Genomic DNA, 17890 nt, shown 5'->3' with positions numbered 1-17890 from the left:
CCCCAACCTCAACAGCCCATCTACTTCTCTTTCTGCATTCAATGCTTCTTTTGTTCACCAAACACACTCTTCATCAAATGATCCCGTTGAATACATTGGATCTGAATCTCAAAGAAAAGAATTAAGTTGATTATCCTTTACTGAATTGAATAGCTATCTCTTCGAATGGTGCGAATGGAATGATTCAAAAAGTGAAACAAGTCGTGGAGGTGCACTTTGTATCGATTGTGCAAATGCAAATCTCACAGTCACTTCTTGTTCGTTCAACAATTGTTCGGCAAAAGGACACAATGGTGGAGCATTAGATTGCTTTTATCTGTTAAACGTTAACATCACAACATCCAATATCACAAATTGTTCCGCTTTACATGGAGGAGCTGTTGAAATAGCTTATCCACAATCCACTTCCGATTGGTCCTTCTCAGAAAACAGAGTGGAAAATTGTTCAATATCCAGCTGGTGTGGAACTGGTTGGTATTTCTGGCTCAATAATATGACTTCAACTTGCCAATTCCTGTTTTCCAAATGCAAGTGCATTGCAAATACTGGTAACGATTCAACTGGCTCTCTCACATTCAATACTCCTCCACAAAATAAACCAGAGAAATTTTTGGTTAATGATTGCCAATTCATAAATAATAAATTGACAAGTGCATCATCTTCACGCGGAGGAGCTGCGCTGTGTTGCACAAACACCTTCACTTGGATGAGTGGAGTAAAATTCATCACATTCTGTTTCTTCGATGGAAACACTGCCACAAATGGAAGAGGAAATGACGTGTTCTTCAGTGGTAATGCCATCACACAATCTCCGTTTGAAAATTGTGGCTCAACAACTCCAACTAAAAGAGTGTATAATAATGGACAAGCTGATAATGCTGAATATAATGGCTGGCTTCCAATCATCAACCAGAACAAAATCGTTTCTAACAGCGGAACTGATGCTGATGTCTGTGGCAGGCCCCAACAGACCCCATGCGCCACCATCGAGTATGCCCTCACTGGCTTCATTTCCCTCCTCCAAGACGCCTCCCTCACCCTCCTTTCCTCAACATTTGTCCCAACTCAAACACTCACCTTCAGCGCGGTTGACACAAAAATCACTGGAAATGATGACGCTTTTCTAATCTCCTTGTAATTTCCTCAAACGTTTCATCTTGTTGTGATTTTTTCCATATCATATAAAATTTCTTGAGCTTTCATTGCTTTTTCAACTAAATCATATATCAATACTTTTCTTTCAAAATCCTTAACATTAGCTCATATAAAAATATTTCTTCTCAATTTCCTCATCTTATTATTTCTTTCTTTCTTTTTTTTTCTTTTTCTTTTTCTTTCTTTCTTTCTTTTTTTTTTTTTTTTTTTTGATTGATAATAAATCTCATTGTAGAATGCAATATTCCGTTTTCCTCTCTTCGATCATATCAGAAAGTTTTTCAAAAACATCAATTTTCATCAGCTTTCTTATTCCAACTTGTTAGTATCCAATTGGAGCAAGAATCTCATATAATTTCTTTTCAAATAAGCCTTTCCCTCTAAATTCCTTTTCCTCTTCATTTCATTTCCAACAATTTGCTCCAGTTTCGTAGATGTGTAACCTGCCGAAGTCTATTTAGGAACCCAGTCATTCCAAACAAAAATCGCTTCAATGCCCTTTCTGTTTTCACTGCAAATGCTTCAGCTTCCAAATGAAAAAAGTCAAACCTATCTTCCTTTTTTTTTTTTATTTTGCGCTGCTAATAGCCTATTCTCCTCTAAAAATTACTTTCATTTCGTTGTCTCATAATTTCGGCTGTTATTCCGCGATTAAATGAATATTCTTTTTGTGTTTCCAAATTGATGCTGAAGGCGAAGCGTGCTGTAAAGTCTGAGGGTGGTTGAATGAAATGAAAAAATCAAGATTATTTTTGTTTTTCATCGAAGAAGGCATTGAAGAAGAATACGAATTTGAAGATGGTGCACTTGATAGGAAAGGACAAGACGCAGAAGATATTGAAGATGTTGAAGAAGTTGAAGAAGAATACGAAGAAAATGACGAGGAAAATGACGAGGAAAATGACAAATAAGGTGAAGAAGAAGAAGGGGAAGATAAATATTTATGGTGTTTGAGAAATATATAAAAAATGCAAAAATGTTTCCGCAGAAGGAGGATGGTGTTATGTGTGTTGTCAGTTGATTATAAAAAACTTTTTCGATAGGTTGATTTTGGTTGAAAAAGAATTTCATAATCTCCATTATAGTGATGGACATATTGATGCAACTTTATAAAATTGGATTTTCTCAAGTAAATTGACTGCCTTTGTGTGGTTGCCTCTTCTTTCTCTTCAAAAACAAAAAATAATGATGTTTGTCCATTGGCCCGAAAATATACAAACGATATAAATATCTGATGAAGATAGAAGTGAAGATGAATACGAAGATAAAGAAGCAGTAGAAGAAAAAAAAGAAGGTGATGAAGGAAACAATGAAGAAGGTGAAGAAGAAGATGATGATGATTACGACGAAGATAAAGGCGAAGTCGACGAAGAAGGTGGAGAAGAAAAAAAATTAGAAGGAAGTGTCAGAATATGTTGCAGAAGAAGATTGTATTGCATGTTTTGAGGTTGATGGTGATGGATCAGATGATAAAGACGACGAAAATGAAAAAGAATGAGAAGACTTTTAACATGTTGAATAAGTTTGTCGGAGAAATAGAAGCTTTCAGATTGCATTTCTCTGAATGAGAATGTTCTCATTGGCTTATTTTGGAATTCATGGGAAAACGATGATGGTTGAAGGAATTAAACAGCAAGGAAAAGAGGAAGAAAATAAAAAAGATGAAAATGAAGAAGACGAAGATGAAGCAGCAGAAGGCGAAGACGACGAAGAGAGTGGAGAAGAAGAAGAGGTTAATGGAGTTGAAGAAGTTGAAGAAGGCGAAGAAGACGAAGAAGAAGCTGTGTGATGTGATGAAAATGAATGAACTGATGAGTTGATTGAAGGTTGAGATTTGCGGAAATGAATATAAATAAAAACTAAGATTTTCGATGAAATCATTTTTTCTTCTTTCATTTTTGTTTGTTTTTCTTGCAAGCAAAATCCTCCAATTCAACCATCTTCCTCCTCACCCACAACCCCATCGATGGTGCCATCCTCCCCAACATCAACAACCCATCCACTTCTCTTTCTGCCTTCAACACTTCCTTTCTCCACCAAACACGTTCTTTATCAAATGATCCCGTTGAATATATTGGTTCTGAGTCTCAAAGAAAGGAATTAAAAAGATTGCCCTTTACTGGTTTGAACAGCTATCTCTTTGAGTGGTGCGAATGGAATGATTCAAGCAGTGGATCAAGTGACTGGGGTGGAGCACTGCATGTTTCTTGCACGAATGCAAATCTCTCAATCAGCTCTTGTTCATTTTTCAACTGTTCGAGCGGCGACGAAGGAGGAGCCTTATTCTGTCAAAATTTGTTGAAAATCTCTCTCACAAAATCCAATTTCTCGAGCTGTTCAGCTGCTCATGGAGGAGCAGTCACCTCATGGTATCCGCAATCAAATTCTGTTTGGACATTCCAAGATAACAGAGTCGAAAGTTGTTCAATAACTGATTGGTGTGGAACTGGCTGGTATTTTAGGCTCGAAAGCATGCCTTCTAATGCTCAATTCCTGTTTTCCAAATGCAAGTGCATTGCTAATTCTGGTAAAGATTCTGCTGGCTCTTTAACATTCAGTTGGCCTCCACAAAATAAACCAAATCAATTTTTAGTTAATGATTGTCAGTTCTTAAACAACAAATTGACATCAACTTCAACTTCATGGGGAGGAGCTGCGCTGTGTTGCACAGCAACTTATTCCTGGATGAATAGTATAAAATTCATCACATTCTGCTTTTTCGATGGAAACACTGCCAAAAATGGCAGAGGGAATGATGTGTTTTTCAATGGTAATTCCATCACTCAATCTCCATTCCAGCAATGTGGCTCAACAACCCAAGCAAAAAGAATGCAGATTAATAAAACTGCAGATTATCAGACTTTCAATAGCTGGCTTACTCTCATTTTTTCTTTCTTTATCATCGCCTCTCATCTCTTTCCTTCTTTTCTCTCTTTTTTCATATTTTTGATTTCTCTTGTAATTCATCGTATTGTCTTCTTTGTTGTTCTGCTTTTCAATTTTTTCGCTTCTCAAGCATCTTCCTTTTCTTATCCAAATAATCTCTTTTGTGCTGTTCAACCTTCCTTCTCTTCTCAAATTTTATTTCCAACTCATATTTGAAATTCATTCATCTTCTTCCTTTCATTCAAAAAACCCCTCTTCCATTTTCTCTATTCTATTTCCTTTCCAGTTCTCCTCTCAAAACACGCTCTTCATTCTCATTCTCTTTCTCTTTCTCCTCTTCTTTCATTCTTCTTCTAACTCTTGTTTTTATTTCTGATTATTTCCTTCAGCCGCAAAATTTCTCCGTTTCTTCATTTCGTTCATGATCTCTGACGATGAAACAGATCATGAAGAAATTCGATCAGATGAAGTGAATGAAGAAGAAGAAGAAGCGTGTGAAATGTTGTTGATATATTTGAAGAAGATGATGATGATGAACGGATTGAATGTGATTATTAATTGTTGAAAATTGAGAAGATGAGCGTCAATTAATGTCAACGGAGAAATTCATTGAAATTCTCTTCTTATGTTCCTTTTTCTTCTTGCAAACAATAGCCTCTGAACATTTTTCACTTTCAGCTCAATCTCTTTCTCTCTTTCCATCTAAAAATATGAAAAATTGAGCGTTCCCTTTTTCATTCCATGCCTTCTTCTTTCACTTCCCTTATTTCACTCAAATTATCTTTCCTCAAAAATAATTATTTGTCAAAGCCCAATGCCAAGCATCTTCGAAATATCTCGCATTTCATCTGTCCTTCTTTATTCTTCCTTCCCAACTTTTCTTCTTCAAAGCCATCTAATCCTTCATTCTTTCAGCATTCTTAAAACAAAATAATAATTACTTCAAAAAATAACAATATCAAACCTTCAGAACCAATGCTCAAGTCAATAACTCTATTTTATCCAATTGGCAACTGTTTCCCCTCAATAAAAATTCATAATTCCTTCCTTTTTCGAATGTTTCATCATCTGATTCGCAAATAATCCTTTCCAGAAGTCATTTCCCCATCAAATGCAGCGATTTCTTGCTCTTCTGAAAATGTGAAATTTTTGATTTCTGCTCAAATTCCATTCTCATCATTGAAAAATGTCCTGTTTTTCGTCGGAAAATATCATCTCCAATTCCCTTCCCAATCCCTTCACCCTGGGCACTTTCCATATGAATTCGCTCTCCCAACTCCATAGCCACCATGCACAACGAGATATCCCGCTTTCATTCATTTTCATTCTTTTCCACTTCCTGCCCTGAAAGAAACACAAAATACATCAAAAGGCAAATATTCATATAAATAAAAATAAATAAATGTCAAACTGAACTTCGACTGTGTTTTGCCAAACACCCTCATTTCCACAACAATCATCATTCAAAAAATAAATCAATCTCTTCATTTCAGTCTCAGAATGATTGAATACAGCACGGAATGCATCTCCACAAAATACATTGTATATCTCACTGGAGGGTCTTCTCAGCCCGTACACATTGTGGTGGATGTCCAGAGGGGTTTTTTCTGTTTTTGGCATGATCATCTCCTTTAATAATATTCTCAACCACCAAAAGAAGTATTTGATGTTTATCTCATCAACACCTTGCACAGGTGGAATATGGGGCAGAGAAGAGATGGAAGAATATTTTTTGTGGCAGGGGGTGGGAGTTGCTTGTTTTTTTGAATGTTTATATTTCAAGAGGGGCTTTTGAATGAAAGAAATTCTGAGACAAAGGGGTGGGGAAGAGCAAGTGGAAATTTGGAGGAAAATGTAGAAAATATGTAGAGAAGTGACTGGGGATGATGAAAGAGGACTGATTGTTGATTGGAGATATGGATTTTGAAAAGAAAGAAAAGGGGTTAAAGTGGAAAAGAGGAGGAATATTCTGAAGTGTTCAAATGGAAAGGGGTGTTTTTTTATGAGAGGAGAAGGTATTTTGGAAGAGATGGGGAAAGATGAAGAAAAGGAGGGGATTGATATTTTTGATGATTTTGCGAGCTGAATGGAAGAGGAAAATTGGAAAGGAATGGAAATTAAGAAATATTTTCATTATTTGTTTTTGAGGGGAAAGGAGAGGAAATCGCAAAAAGAAAGTGAATTGACTTTGAAGAAATACAGCAAGAGTGATTTCCACAATCTGTTCGTCACAAATATTGTGATTGAATTTTTCAAGCCAATCAGAAGTTTATACATCAAGTGAGACGTTTTGGCCAACCAACGACATCGCACAAAGCGTTCTCATCATCTTTCTCAGTAATGCCAGTTGACTGATTGCACACTTCTCTGTCACATCATTTCTTCTTCCTCCTCATCGTTTCCTTCTTCTTCGTCTTCTTCTTCGTCGTAGTCTTCTGATAATCCTCCTTCATTCAATCGATCATCTTCCTCATTTCTCGATTTACAAACACAAAATTCGCTTTCTCACAATTCACTTGCTTATTCAGCGACAAGCACACCTGTTATGAATCGCATGGCCAAAAACACGCAAAATCTTCTTCAGTCAACCATTTCTTCTTCTTCTTCTTCTTCTTCTTCTTCTTCTTCTTCTTCTTCTTCTTCTTCTTCTTCAACTCCTTCTTCGATGAACATCAAAAATGATACTGTTTTTTTCAGTTCGTTCAACTCCCATCGAATTCAGGGCCAATTGTCATCTTTTATTTTCTTTTCGGAAGCACAAAAGGATTATTCATTCTATTACAAAATGTAGCCAAATTTAAATAGCAATAGAGGTGATTTCGAGTCGAAAAAAGCTGATCAGTCGGAGCGAAATCAAAAAAGGAGGACGATTTTGCCTTTTTTTATTTGGAAGCTGAAAGAGGCGCAGATAAAAAAGAAAGAGTATTAGAGCAATTCTTTTATGAAATGAATGAGCTCAAAAATAGCGTTCGGCAGGTTACACAACGTCACACGCCTTCAATATGTCGGAGAAGATGAAACGATGAGGGAAACATATTTATTTGAAAAGGCATATTTAATGGATAATTCTATGAAAGAAGAGAATAAATGCCCGACAAGCAATGTTGATTTCATCAAATGCACATATGAGATGTTTTCTTCAATTTTGTGTGCCATCTCCCCAACTTTCTTCGACTTTGCCTTCATTTGCACATAAATTCACCGACAAGTCAGCTGATGAAATGATTTCTGCCTTATGATCTGCACCTTTTTCAGAAGATCCATCGCATTTTGTGTCCTCTTGCAGGACATCTTTGATAGCCAGCAATTCATTGCTTTGATACCAGGATGATCATTCACATATTCATTGTCAGCTGTGTGCCCGTTGAGAAATATAAACTAATCGACATTCCAATCACCGAATGCTTCTGTTCTGTCATGTCCAACAGCCGAGTTGTCTTTCTGAGTGATGCTTCTCATGAAGGCGAACAAGGGTTCCTTCACAGAAGCGACAAGGGATTCACACACAAAATACATATCTCTTCCGACGCTGGCCTTGTTGGCTGAAAACACGATATTGGTGATGGAAAAGGTTGTGGTTGACACTTCTGAATCATCCTTGTACTCGATCATGAGAGCACCGCCTCTTCCTCCAGAACTTGTATCCTCGCTCACAGAGCAGCTGGAGAAGGCTGTGTCACTCACAGAAAATGTGTTGGCAGGGGCAGATGAGGCGAATGAGATGCACCCGCCATTGGTGGCAGTCTGTTGGCTGAATTGTTCTGAGTTGATGTTGGTGATGGTGCAGTTGGCGAGGGAGAGGGAGAGGGCAGGGGAGGAAGCAGAGGAGAGGACACAGCTGGTAGGGGTGGCTGTGGAGGTGATGTGAGTGATGTTGGAGGAATTGAGGGTGAGGGGATTTGTGAGGGAGGTGAGGTGGAAGATGCTTTGGCTGTTGAGGGTGAGACTGGTGATTGCTGTGTGGTTGAGGGAGAGGGAGCCAGCAGTGAGGAAGAAGAGGGGTGTTTTGATTGGTGTGGAGGTTGTTCCGGTGATGGTTGTTGTGTTGAGGTTGAGGGAAGGGGAGTTACCGGAGAGGTGGAAGAGGATGGGGGTGATTTGGTTTGAGGAGTTGTGGGCGATGGCGAGGGCAGAGACTGTGAGGGAGCCCTGGGTCTGTTGGAAGAGGGCAGAAGTGGCAGATGGATCTGGTGAAGAAGATGTTGATGATGATGACAAGGATGAATTTGATGATGTTGATTGTGATGACTGTGAATGTGAGTTTGGTGGTTGGGGAATGCCACTGGAGGCGATGGTGGTGGCAGTTGTGCCATTTCCAGTGATTTTTGTGTCAACCGCGCTGAAGGTGAGTGTTTGAGTTGGAACAAATGTTGAACTGAGGAGGGTGAGAGAGGCGTCTTGGAGGAGGGAAATGAAGCCGTTGAGGGCATACTCGATGGTGGCGCATGGGGTCTGTTGGGGTCTGCCACAGGCATCGACATCAGTTCCATTGCTGGCAACGATTTTGTTCTGGGCAACGAGGGGGAGCCAGCTATTATATTCAGCATTGTCAGCTGTTCCTGCATTCCACACTCTTTGTGTTGGGGTTGTTGATCCACAATTTTCAAATGGAGATTGGGTGATTGCATTACCACTGAAGAACACATCGTTTCCCCTTCCATTTGTTGCGGTGTTGCCATCGAAAAAGCAGAATGTGATGAATTTTACTCCATTCATCCAGGAATATGGTGGAAGGAAACACATTGCAGCACCTCCATATATGGAAGAAGCAGTCAGTTTGTTATTTGTGAATTGACAATCATTGATCAAAAATTGACTTGGTTTGTTTTGTGGAGGCCAATTGAATGTGAGAGAACCAGCAGAATCACCACCAGAATTAGCAATGCACTTGCATTTGGTGAACAGGAATTGACCGTTTGAAGAAAAATCACCAATATAGAAATACCAACCAGTTCCAATTGTACTTGTGATTTTACAACTTTCAACTCTGTTGTCTGAAAATGAATAAACGGAAGATGATTGTCGACCATCTATAGCAATTGCTCCTCCATGCAATGCCGAACAGTTTGTGAAATTTGATTTTGCAATGTTCTCATTTTGCAAACAGTAACTGTATAACGCTCCACCATTGGATCCATTTGTTGAACAATTATTGAATGAACAAGAAGTGATTGTGAGATTGGCATTCGTGCAGTTGACTTTTAGAGCACCTCCATAATCATTTCCTCCATTTGAATTATTCCATTCGCACCACTCAAAGAGATAGCTGTTCAATTCAATAAAGGACAATCTTTTTAATTTCTCTCTGTGAGTTTCATTTCCAATATATTCAACGGGATCATTTGGAGAAGAGCGTGTTTGGTGAAGGAAAGAGGTGTTGAAGGCAGAGAGAGAAGTGGATGGACTGTTGAGGGAAGGGAGAATGGCGCCATCGATGGGGTTGGGAGTGTGGAGGAAGATGGTTGAGTGGATGGAGAAAGAATGCAATAACAGATACATTACAGAAATTTGTTTGAGTTGAACAAACTTTTTCGTTCAATATTTCTAATCAGATTGAAAATGAAAAACAAAGAACATGTTACGACAATGAGTTATTTTCTTTGGAAGGTTGCACGTGGATGAGCATGCGATGGAATAGGAAAAGAAAGAGGGAGAGAGCGCGAAATGTGCGATGTGTTTTTCAATGTGTAAGTTATTTGAGGAATAATTTTTTATTCGATAGAAACCACAAATATATTTTTTTTTAAATATCCATTGGAACAAATCCATGAATTATCATTAAGCATTCTCATTGCCTTTTTTCCTTACAAAGAACTCCATTGATGATAAGAACAAAACAACTTTGTTTTCTTATCTTCCAATGAACATTTTGTGCCGATGACTTTGAATATGTTTGTTGATTTCACATTTCAGAGTTTCATGAATATTTTTTGTTTGTTTGTTTTTCGCTTTCAAAACATTTTTTCTCTGTTTTTCTTTTATTTGTTATTTCAAAAGATAATCAAAAATTATAATATAGGGTATAAAATGTTATTTTTATTGAATAGTTTGTTTCTTTTTCACACAAAAATATCTCTCTGTTATCGACTCATTTTCAATCTTTTTGAGCTATTTCTATCACAAAGTTTATCACTCTGAAACATTCAAGAGTCAAAAACGAATTATCAGAATTTTGAACTGATTTCATTTTTTCATTTATTTTTCAGCCACATCAATGTGTCTTCATTCAAGTTTTTTTTTATAAAAAGTTATTCTATTGTGAAATTGTATTTTTTTATTTTCTTTGAGCCTCTATTTTTTCTTGTGTTTTCTGATTGAAAAACATCCAAATGAAATTAATTTTTCAACCTTGCCAAAAACTCATGGAAGATTTATTATTGATCATCAAAATATCAAAACTTAACAAACCAGCAGAAATCGTTAATAAAAACATTTCAGTCAAAAAAATATTTAAACATGATGAAATCTATTTCTGAAAACACAAATAATTCTTTTTAAATAAAAAAGCAGAATTGAATATTCAAAGATTTTTTGATAATAAAACTAAACATTTTTATCATATTGTTTTTAAACTTCTTTTGTTCTTGAAATGTTTTTCATTAATTTGTTTTTCAATTGAGTTTTCAATTTTTTTTCACGAGTATTTTTTTATTCTCGAGTCCGTTTTGATAAGCTCATTTGTGTTATTCTTTTTGAAAAGTCGGCAATATTCAATTTTCAATTTAATCGAAATTTGATTTTTCAACTTGAATTCAAACAATCGATCTGTCTAAGTTGACTGAAATAAACATTAATAAATACTGGAAATTTTTTAAATCACAATTTGTTAAAGGGTTCTTTATGACATTTCAATTGAAAGAATTAATGATAAAATGCAAAATTTCAATGAACCTGATAATTAAATATTTGCGACTTTTCAAAAGAAAAACGCACTTTGCTTTATGACAAAATTACAATTAAATAGGTGATTCTTTTTGAAAAGTCACAAATGTTTAATTTTCAAATGCTTCAAAAATTTCATATTTTGCTCAAATTTCAGTTTCAGCTCACAAATCTCCTCAAGAATGTTTGAAATAACATTATCAAGTGATAGATTCTATTAATGTGAAGTTTGATATTTGTTAACAAAGTATTTAGCAAAATATGAAAATTTTGAAGTATTAGAAAATTAAACATTAGTGACTTTTCAAAAAGAATCACCCAAATAAAGGATTATAACAATGATTGTATCATTAAGAATTTGATTCGTACAGAATTTGTGCATTAATGAATTATTTTAACCATGAATTCTTTTTTTCATTAATAAAGAAAATTGTGTAATATCATGAGGAAAGCTGAATATTCAATTCTTCAAATGGAAAAGACTGTTATCATCAAATTGGAATAAATGCTATCAAAATAAAAAATGATAACACTGCAAACTATCCATTTGATTTCAAAGATGAAGTTTTTATTCTGATTCATGAACAATTTTTGAATATTATCTTGAATGATGCTGATATTTCAAAAACAAAAAAAAATTTTTCTTGTTGTTTTATCGTTTAACGTTGTGTTTCACAAAATTGATCAACAACTTTTCATTTCATATTTTAAGGCACAATACGTTAATGACAAATTACAGATTTTTTCCAGTCAATATTTCTAATCAAACATTTGAACATTATTTGTTTTTGCTCAAACGCTTCAATGATTATGAACAAGATCTTTTGAATAAATAATTTATATTTGGTTCATTTTGAGCCAACTCTCGTTCTTTTTGTCCATTTTTGATGAAAAGATAATGAAACATGAATAGGAGTTTTTTTTTATTTTCAATTCATCTAAAGTTAAACCATATTTTTTCCCCGCTATAATAATCTCATTTCACAGTTTTTGAAAACTATGATGAAAACGTGATCATCAATATGTCTTTTAATTAATGAAAGCATTTCAACACAAATTCAAATACATGTTGGCTTTTATCAGACGAAATCAAAATGAATTCCAATTTTTCATTTGTTTAACCCATTTGTTCAAATTTTTCTTTCGAAAATGAAAACCTAATATTTCAATCAAATTTCAGTTCCAACTCATAAAATATTACGAAAATGAATATTAACATCAGGAATATTTTCAAATTTCTTTTTCATATCTATTTTTGAGTTGCAAAGTGAGTTGGAAAAGAAATTCGATAATAATATCCTTTATTTATCTTCACCTGAATAACATTCAAGCCGAATATTCAAAAATAATTTTGCATAATTTAGAAAATCTGAATTGTAATTATCTATCGGTTTTTCAATCAATTTGAAAATTCTCTGTTTTCGTTCCCTTTTGGCAATCGTTTGTCATTTGTCTTTTTGCTTCAATTCAAAAACAATCAAATAAACTGAATGGTGTTGAAAATGAAAAATGAGAAAAAATGAAAAAAAAATTGAAGAAAAGAAAATAAGATTATCTTGTACGAAAGAGACAAAAATTTGTGAATATTTCATTAAAGAATTGAAGAAAAAATGTATTTGTTGTTGAATGGGTTTTGAAGTTGTATTTCAAAGCAAATAAAAAGGATAGACAAAATTTATTTGCTCAACTGTTATTGGACTAAGAATCAATTTTTCAATTTTTTTCCCCTTCTACAAAAATAATACTCATTAATGTGTTTTTCATAAACCATATTCAATGAAATAAAATCCTCAGAAAATCATCAACCCAATTCATTATAAATATTCTTTTTTTGAAATTATTGAATTCATCTTTGAAAAACTCAAATGTTCAATTCTATCAAAGGTGAATCAGATTTGTTAAGTTTTATTGGAAAATACCAAGAAAATGCAAAATGTTTATTCACTAAACAATGAAATCTTTTTTTGATGTTCTTTTCATGAATGAAAATAAATCTCACAAAATGATGAAACTGTTTTGTATTGATAATCAATCGTTTGATTTGTGCATTTTTCAAAAAAAAATATGGTTTTTTTGTTTTTCAAATGCATTAATGAAAAAAAAAAATACTTATGAAAATGAAACAAAATAAATAATTTGTAACGAGAAACGAACAATCATTCAATTGAATTTTTGATCTTTCATCACAGAAAACAAAATAGATTTGCATGAAAATTGAATGAAAACACTTCAAATATGATTTTTATATCATGAACAATAATTTGGCTTCAAACATAAACAAACACAAAAGCTCTTTTAATATGGCTTTTTTCATTCATCAAACACCATCTTCTCCAACATCTCCTCTCCCCAATCCCCTCTATCACTTCCATCTCTTCCCTCCCACTCACTCAACCCATTCACCCCAACCACTTCTTCCTCTTCTTCCTCTTCCACCAACACCAACACCAATACAATTCCCTCCTTCTCTCTTCACTCATCCCTCTCCATCCACTCAACCATCTTCCTCCACACCCACAACCCCATCGATGGTGCCATCCTCCCCAACATCAACAGCCCTGCCACTTCTCTCTCTGCCTTCAATGCTTCTTTCCTTCATCAAACTCGCTCTTCATCAAATGATCCTGTGGTTCATATTGGAAATGAAACTGATAGAAAGAGACCAGGTAGGCTGACTTCGTTTGATGTGAACAGCCATCATTTTGAGTGGTGTGAATGGAATGATTCAAATGGTGGCTCTTCATCTGGTGGGGCACTTCAAGTTGTTTGCACCAATGCAAATCTCACAATCACTTCTTGTTCATTCAACAATTGTTATTGCACAGGAAAAGAATGTGGCGGAGGAGCATTATACAGCCATTACTTGTTGAAAATCAATATGACAAAATCAAATTTCACGGGCTGCTCAGCTGAACACGGTGGAGCGAATTGCATCAGGTATCCTCAATCCAATTCTGTCTGGACATTCTCCGATAATATAGTGGAAAGTTGTTCAATAACATACTGGTGTGGAACAGGTTGGTATTTTTGGCTCAATAATATGACCTCAACTTGCCAATTCCTGTTCACAAACTGCAAGTGCATCGCAAATTCTGGTGGTGATGCTGCTGGTTCTTTAACATTTCATTACCCTCCAAATAACAAACCAAGTCAGTTTTTGATCAATGATTGCCAGTTTATAAACAACAAATTGACTGCCTCTGCCAATTATGGTGGTGCTGCAATTTGCTTCCTTCCACCATATTCATGGATGAATGGAGTAAAATTCATCACATTTTGTTTCTTCGATGGCAATACGGCTACAAATGGAAGAGGAAATGATGTGTTTTTCAATGGAAGCAGCATCACCCAATCCCCATTTGAGAATTGTGGCTCAACAACCCCATCAAAAAGAGTGTATAATAATGGACAAGCTGATAATGCTGTGTATAATGACTGGCTTCCAATCATCAACCAGAATAAAATCGTTGCCAGCAATGGAAGTGATGTCGATGCCTGCGGCAAAACACAGCAAAGCTCCTGTGCCACAGTGGAATATGCTCTCGGATGCGTTGCTCCCTTCAGCGATGCCTCCCTCACCCTTCTCGTCTCCACTTTCACTCCCACAAAGACTCTCACATTCCGTTCTCCAAATATAAATATCACTTGAAAAGATGTATTTTTTCTGTTTTCATCAGAATTTCTTCCATTTATTAATTTTGAATATTTTCCATATCAGAGAAATATCCAACACCTATCATCTTCTTTTCAATACGAGAACATATCATCGCTTGTCTTTCGAGAAGTCTAAAATCAGCCCAGATAAAAACACTTCTTCGATATTTCCTCTTCGAATTTCTCCTTTTCATCCAATGCAAATAAAGCTCATTGTTGAAAGCAATTTTCCGTTTTCCTCTCTTCGATCTTATCAGAAAGTTTTTCAAAAACATTAATTTCCTCAACATTCCGATTTCAACTTGTTCGCGTCCGATTAGTGCAACAACCTCTTTGAAATTTCCCTTCAAATAAGTCTTTTCCTCTCGATTCCTTTTCTTCCTCATCGTTTCATTTGCAATAATTCGCTGTTGCTTCGTAGCTGTGTAATCAGTCGAAGGCTATTTTCAAACTCATTCATTCCAAACAAAAATCGCTTCAATGCCCTTTTTCTTTCTCTTCAAATGCTTCAGCTTCCAAATGAAAAAGCCAGAATTGATTCAGTTGTTGATAACGTGCAAACTATTTTTTGCTTTGTGGAGAATCACTTCCATTGGCAGATGACTTCAGCTGTTATTCTGTGAAAGAATGAATAATCCTTTTGTCTTTCTGAGTAAGAATGAAAGATGAGGCTTGGCCCTGAATTCGATGGGAGTTGAACGAACTGAAAAAAACAGTATCATTTTTGATGTTCATCGAAGAAGGAGTTGAAGAAGAAGAAGAAGAAGAAGAAGAAGAAGAAGAAGAAGAAGAAGAAGAAGAAGAAATGGTTGACTGAAGAAGATTTTGCGTGTTTTTGGCCATGCGATTCATAACAGGTGTGCTTGTCGCTGAATAAGCAAGTGAATTGTGAGAAAGCGAATTTTGTGTTTGTAAATCGAGAAATGAGGAAGATGATCGATTGAATGAAGGAGGATTATCAGAAGACTACGACGAAGAAGAAGACGAAGAAGAAGGAAACGATGAGGAGGAAGAAGAAATGATGTGACAGAGAAGTGTGCAATCAGTCAACTGGCATTACTGAGAAAGATGATGAGAACGCTTTGTGCGATGTCGTTGGTTGGCCAAAACGTCTCACTTGATGTATAAACTTCTGATTGGCTTGAAAAATTCAATCACAATATTTGTGACGAACAGATTGTGGAAATCACTCTTGCTGTATTTCTTCAAAGTCAATTCACTTTCTTTTTGCGATTTCCTCTCCTTTCCCCTCAAAAACAAATAATGAAAATATTTCTTAATTTCCATTCCTTTCCAATTTTCCTCTTCCATTCAGCTCGCAAAATCATCAAAAAATATCAATCCCCTCCTTTTCTTCATCTTTCCCCATCTCTTCCAAAATACCTTCTCCTCTCATAAAAAAACACCCCTTTCCATTTGAACACTTCAGAATATTCCTCCTCTTTTCCACTTTAACCCCTTTTCTTTCTTTTCAAAATCCATATCTCCAATCAACAATCAGTCCTCTTTCATCATCCCCAGTCACTTCTCTACATATTTTCTACATTTTCCTCCAAATTTCCACTTGCTCTTCCCCACCCCTTTGTCTCAGAATTTCTTTCATTCAAAAGCCCCTCTTGAAATATAAACATTCAAAAAAACAAGCAACTCCCACCCCCTGCCACAAAAAATATTCTTCCATCTCTTCTCTGCCCCATATTCCACCTGTGCAAGGTGTTGATGAGATAAACATCAAATACTTCTTTTGGTGGTTGAGAATATTATTAAAGGAGATGATCATGCCAAAAACAGAAAAAACCCCTCTGGACATCCACCACAATGTGTACGGGCTGAGAAGACCCTCCAGTGAGATATACAATGTATTTTGTGGAGATGCATTCCGTGCTGTATTCAATCATTCTGAGACTGAAATGAAGAGATTGATTTATTTTTTGAATGATGATTGTTGTGGAAATGAGGGTGTTTGGCAAAACACAGTCGAAGTTCAGTTTGACATTTATTTATTTTTATTTATATGAATATTTGCCTTTTGATGTATTTTGTGTTTCTTTCAGGGCAGGAAGTGGAAAAGAATGAAAATGAATGAAAGCGGGATATCTCGTTGTGCATGGTGGCTATGGAGTTGGGAGAGCGAATTCATATGGAAAGTGCCCAGGGTGAAGGGATTGGGAAGGGAATTGGAGATGATATTTTCCGACGAAAAACAGGACATTTTTCAATGATGAGAATGGAATTTGAGCAGAAATCAAAAATTTCACATTTTCAGAAGAGCAAGAAATCGCTGCATTTGATGGGGAAATGACTTCTGGAAAGGATTATTTGCGAATCAGATGATGAAACATTCGAAAAAGGAAGGAATTATGAATTTTTATTGAGGGGAAACAGTTGCCAATTGGATAAAATAGAGTTATTGACTTGAGCATTGGTTCTGAAGGTTTGATATTGTTATTTTTTGAAGTAATTATTATTTTGTTTTAAGAATGCTGAAAGAATGAAGGATTAGATGGCTTTGAAGAAGAAAAGTTGGGAAGGAAGAATAAAGAAGGACAGATGAAATGCGAGATATTTCGAAGATGCTTGGCATTGGGCTTTGACAAATAATTATTTTTGAGGAAAGATAATTTGAGTGAAATAAGGGAAGTGAAAGAAGAAGGCATGGAATGAAAAAGGGAACGCTCAATTTTTCATATTTTTAGATGGAAAGAGAGAAAGAGATTGAGCTGAAAGTGAAAAATGTTCAGAGGCTATTGTTTGCAAGAAGAAAAAGGAACATAAGAAGAGAATTTCAATGAATTTCTCCGTTGACATTAATTGACGCTCATCTTCTCAATTTTCAACAATTAATAATCACATTCAATCCGTTCATCATCATCATCTTCTTCAAATATATCAACAACATTTCACACGCTTCTTCTTCTTCTTCATTCACTTCATCTGATCGAATTTCTTCATGATCTGTTTCATCGTCAGAGATCATGAACGAAATGAAGAAACGGAGAAATTTTGCGGCTGAAGGAAATAATCAGAAATAAAAACAAGAGTTAGAAGAAGAATGAAAGAAGAGGAGAAAGAGAAAGAGAATGAGAATGAAGAGCGTGTTTTGAGAGGAGAACTGGAAAGGAAATAGAATAGAGAAAATGGAAGAGGGGTTTTTTGAATGAAAGGAAGAAGATGAATGAATTTCAAATATGAGTTGGAAATAAAATTTGAGAAGAGAAGGAAGGTTGAACAGCACAAAAGAGATTATTTGGATAAGAAAAGGAAGATGCTTGAGAAGCGAAAAAATTGAAAAGCAGAACAACAAAGAAGACAA

General features: G+C 35.5%; 3 protein-coding genes across 3 annotated transcripts; 2 read left to right on the top strand and 1 right to left on the bottom strand.

Moving 5' to 3' along the window:
* Nucleotides 1-2725: 2725 nt before the first annotated feature.
* On the top strand, nt 2726-2944 carry MONOS_16428 (uncharacterized protein; the record flags this gene model as incomplete). Its single annotated transcript, XM_067869333.1, has 1 exon — nt 2726-2944. One exon carries the CDS (start codon nt 2726-2728, stop codon nt 2942-2944), a length of 219 nt encoding a protein of 72 aa, XP_067735438.1.
* A 2419-nt stretch (nt 2945-5363) lies between these two features.
* Nucleotides 5364-5667, bottom strand: MONOS_16429 (uncharacterized protein; the record flags this gene model as incomplete). Its single annotated transcript, XM_067869334.1, has 2 exons — nt 5364-5385; nt 5453-5667. The coding sequence occupies 2 exons, from the start codon at nt 5665-5667 to the stop codon at nt 5364-5366; spliced, it is 237 nt and encodes a 78-aa protein (XP_067735437.1).
* A 1822-nt stretch (nt 5668-7489) lies between these two features.
* Nucleotides 7490-8148, top strand: MONOS_16046 (uncharacterized protein; the record flags this gene model as incomplete). Its single annotated transcript, XM_067868955.1, has 2 exons — nt 7490-7787; nt 7829-8148. The coding sequence occupies 2 exons, from the start codon at nt 7490-7492 to the stop codon at nt 8146-8148; spliced, it is 618 nt and encodes a 205-aa protein (XP_067735436.1).
* Nucleotides 8149-17890: the final 9742 nt, after the last annotated feature.

Source organism: Monocercomonoides exilis (genome assembly GCF_001643675.1).
Source record: "Monocercomonoides exilis strain PA203 chromosome Unknown scaffold3-2548433, whole genome shotgun sequence".
Classification (NCBI taxonomy): Eukaryota; Preaxostyla; order Oxymonadida; family Polymastigidae; genus Monocercomonoides; species Monocercomonoides exilis.
Note: the sequence above shows the minus strand (reverse complement) of the source record. Positions and strands in the feature narration are given on the sequence as shown.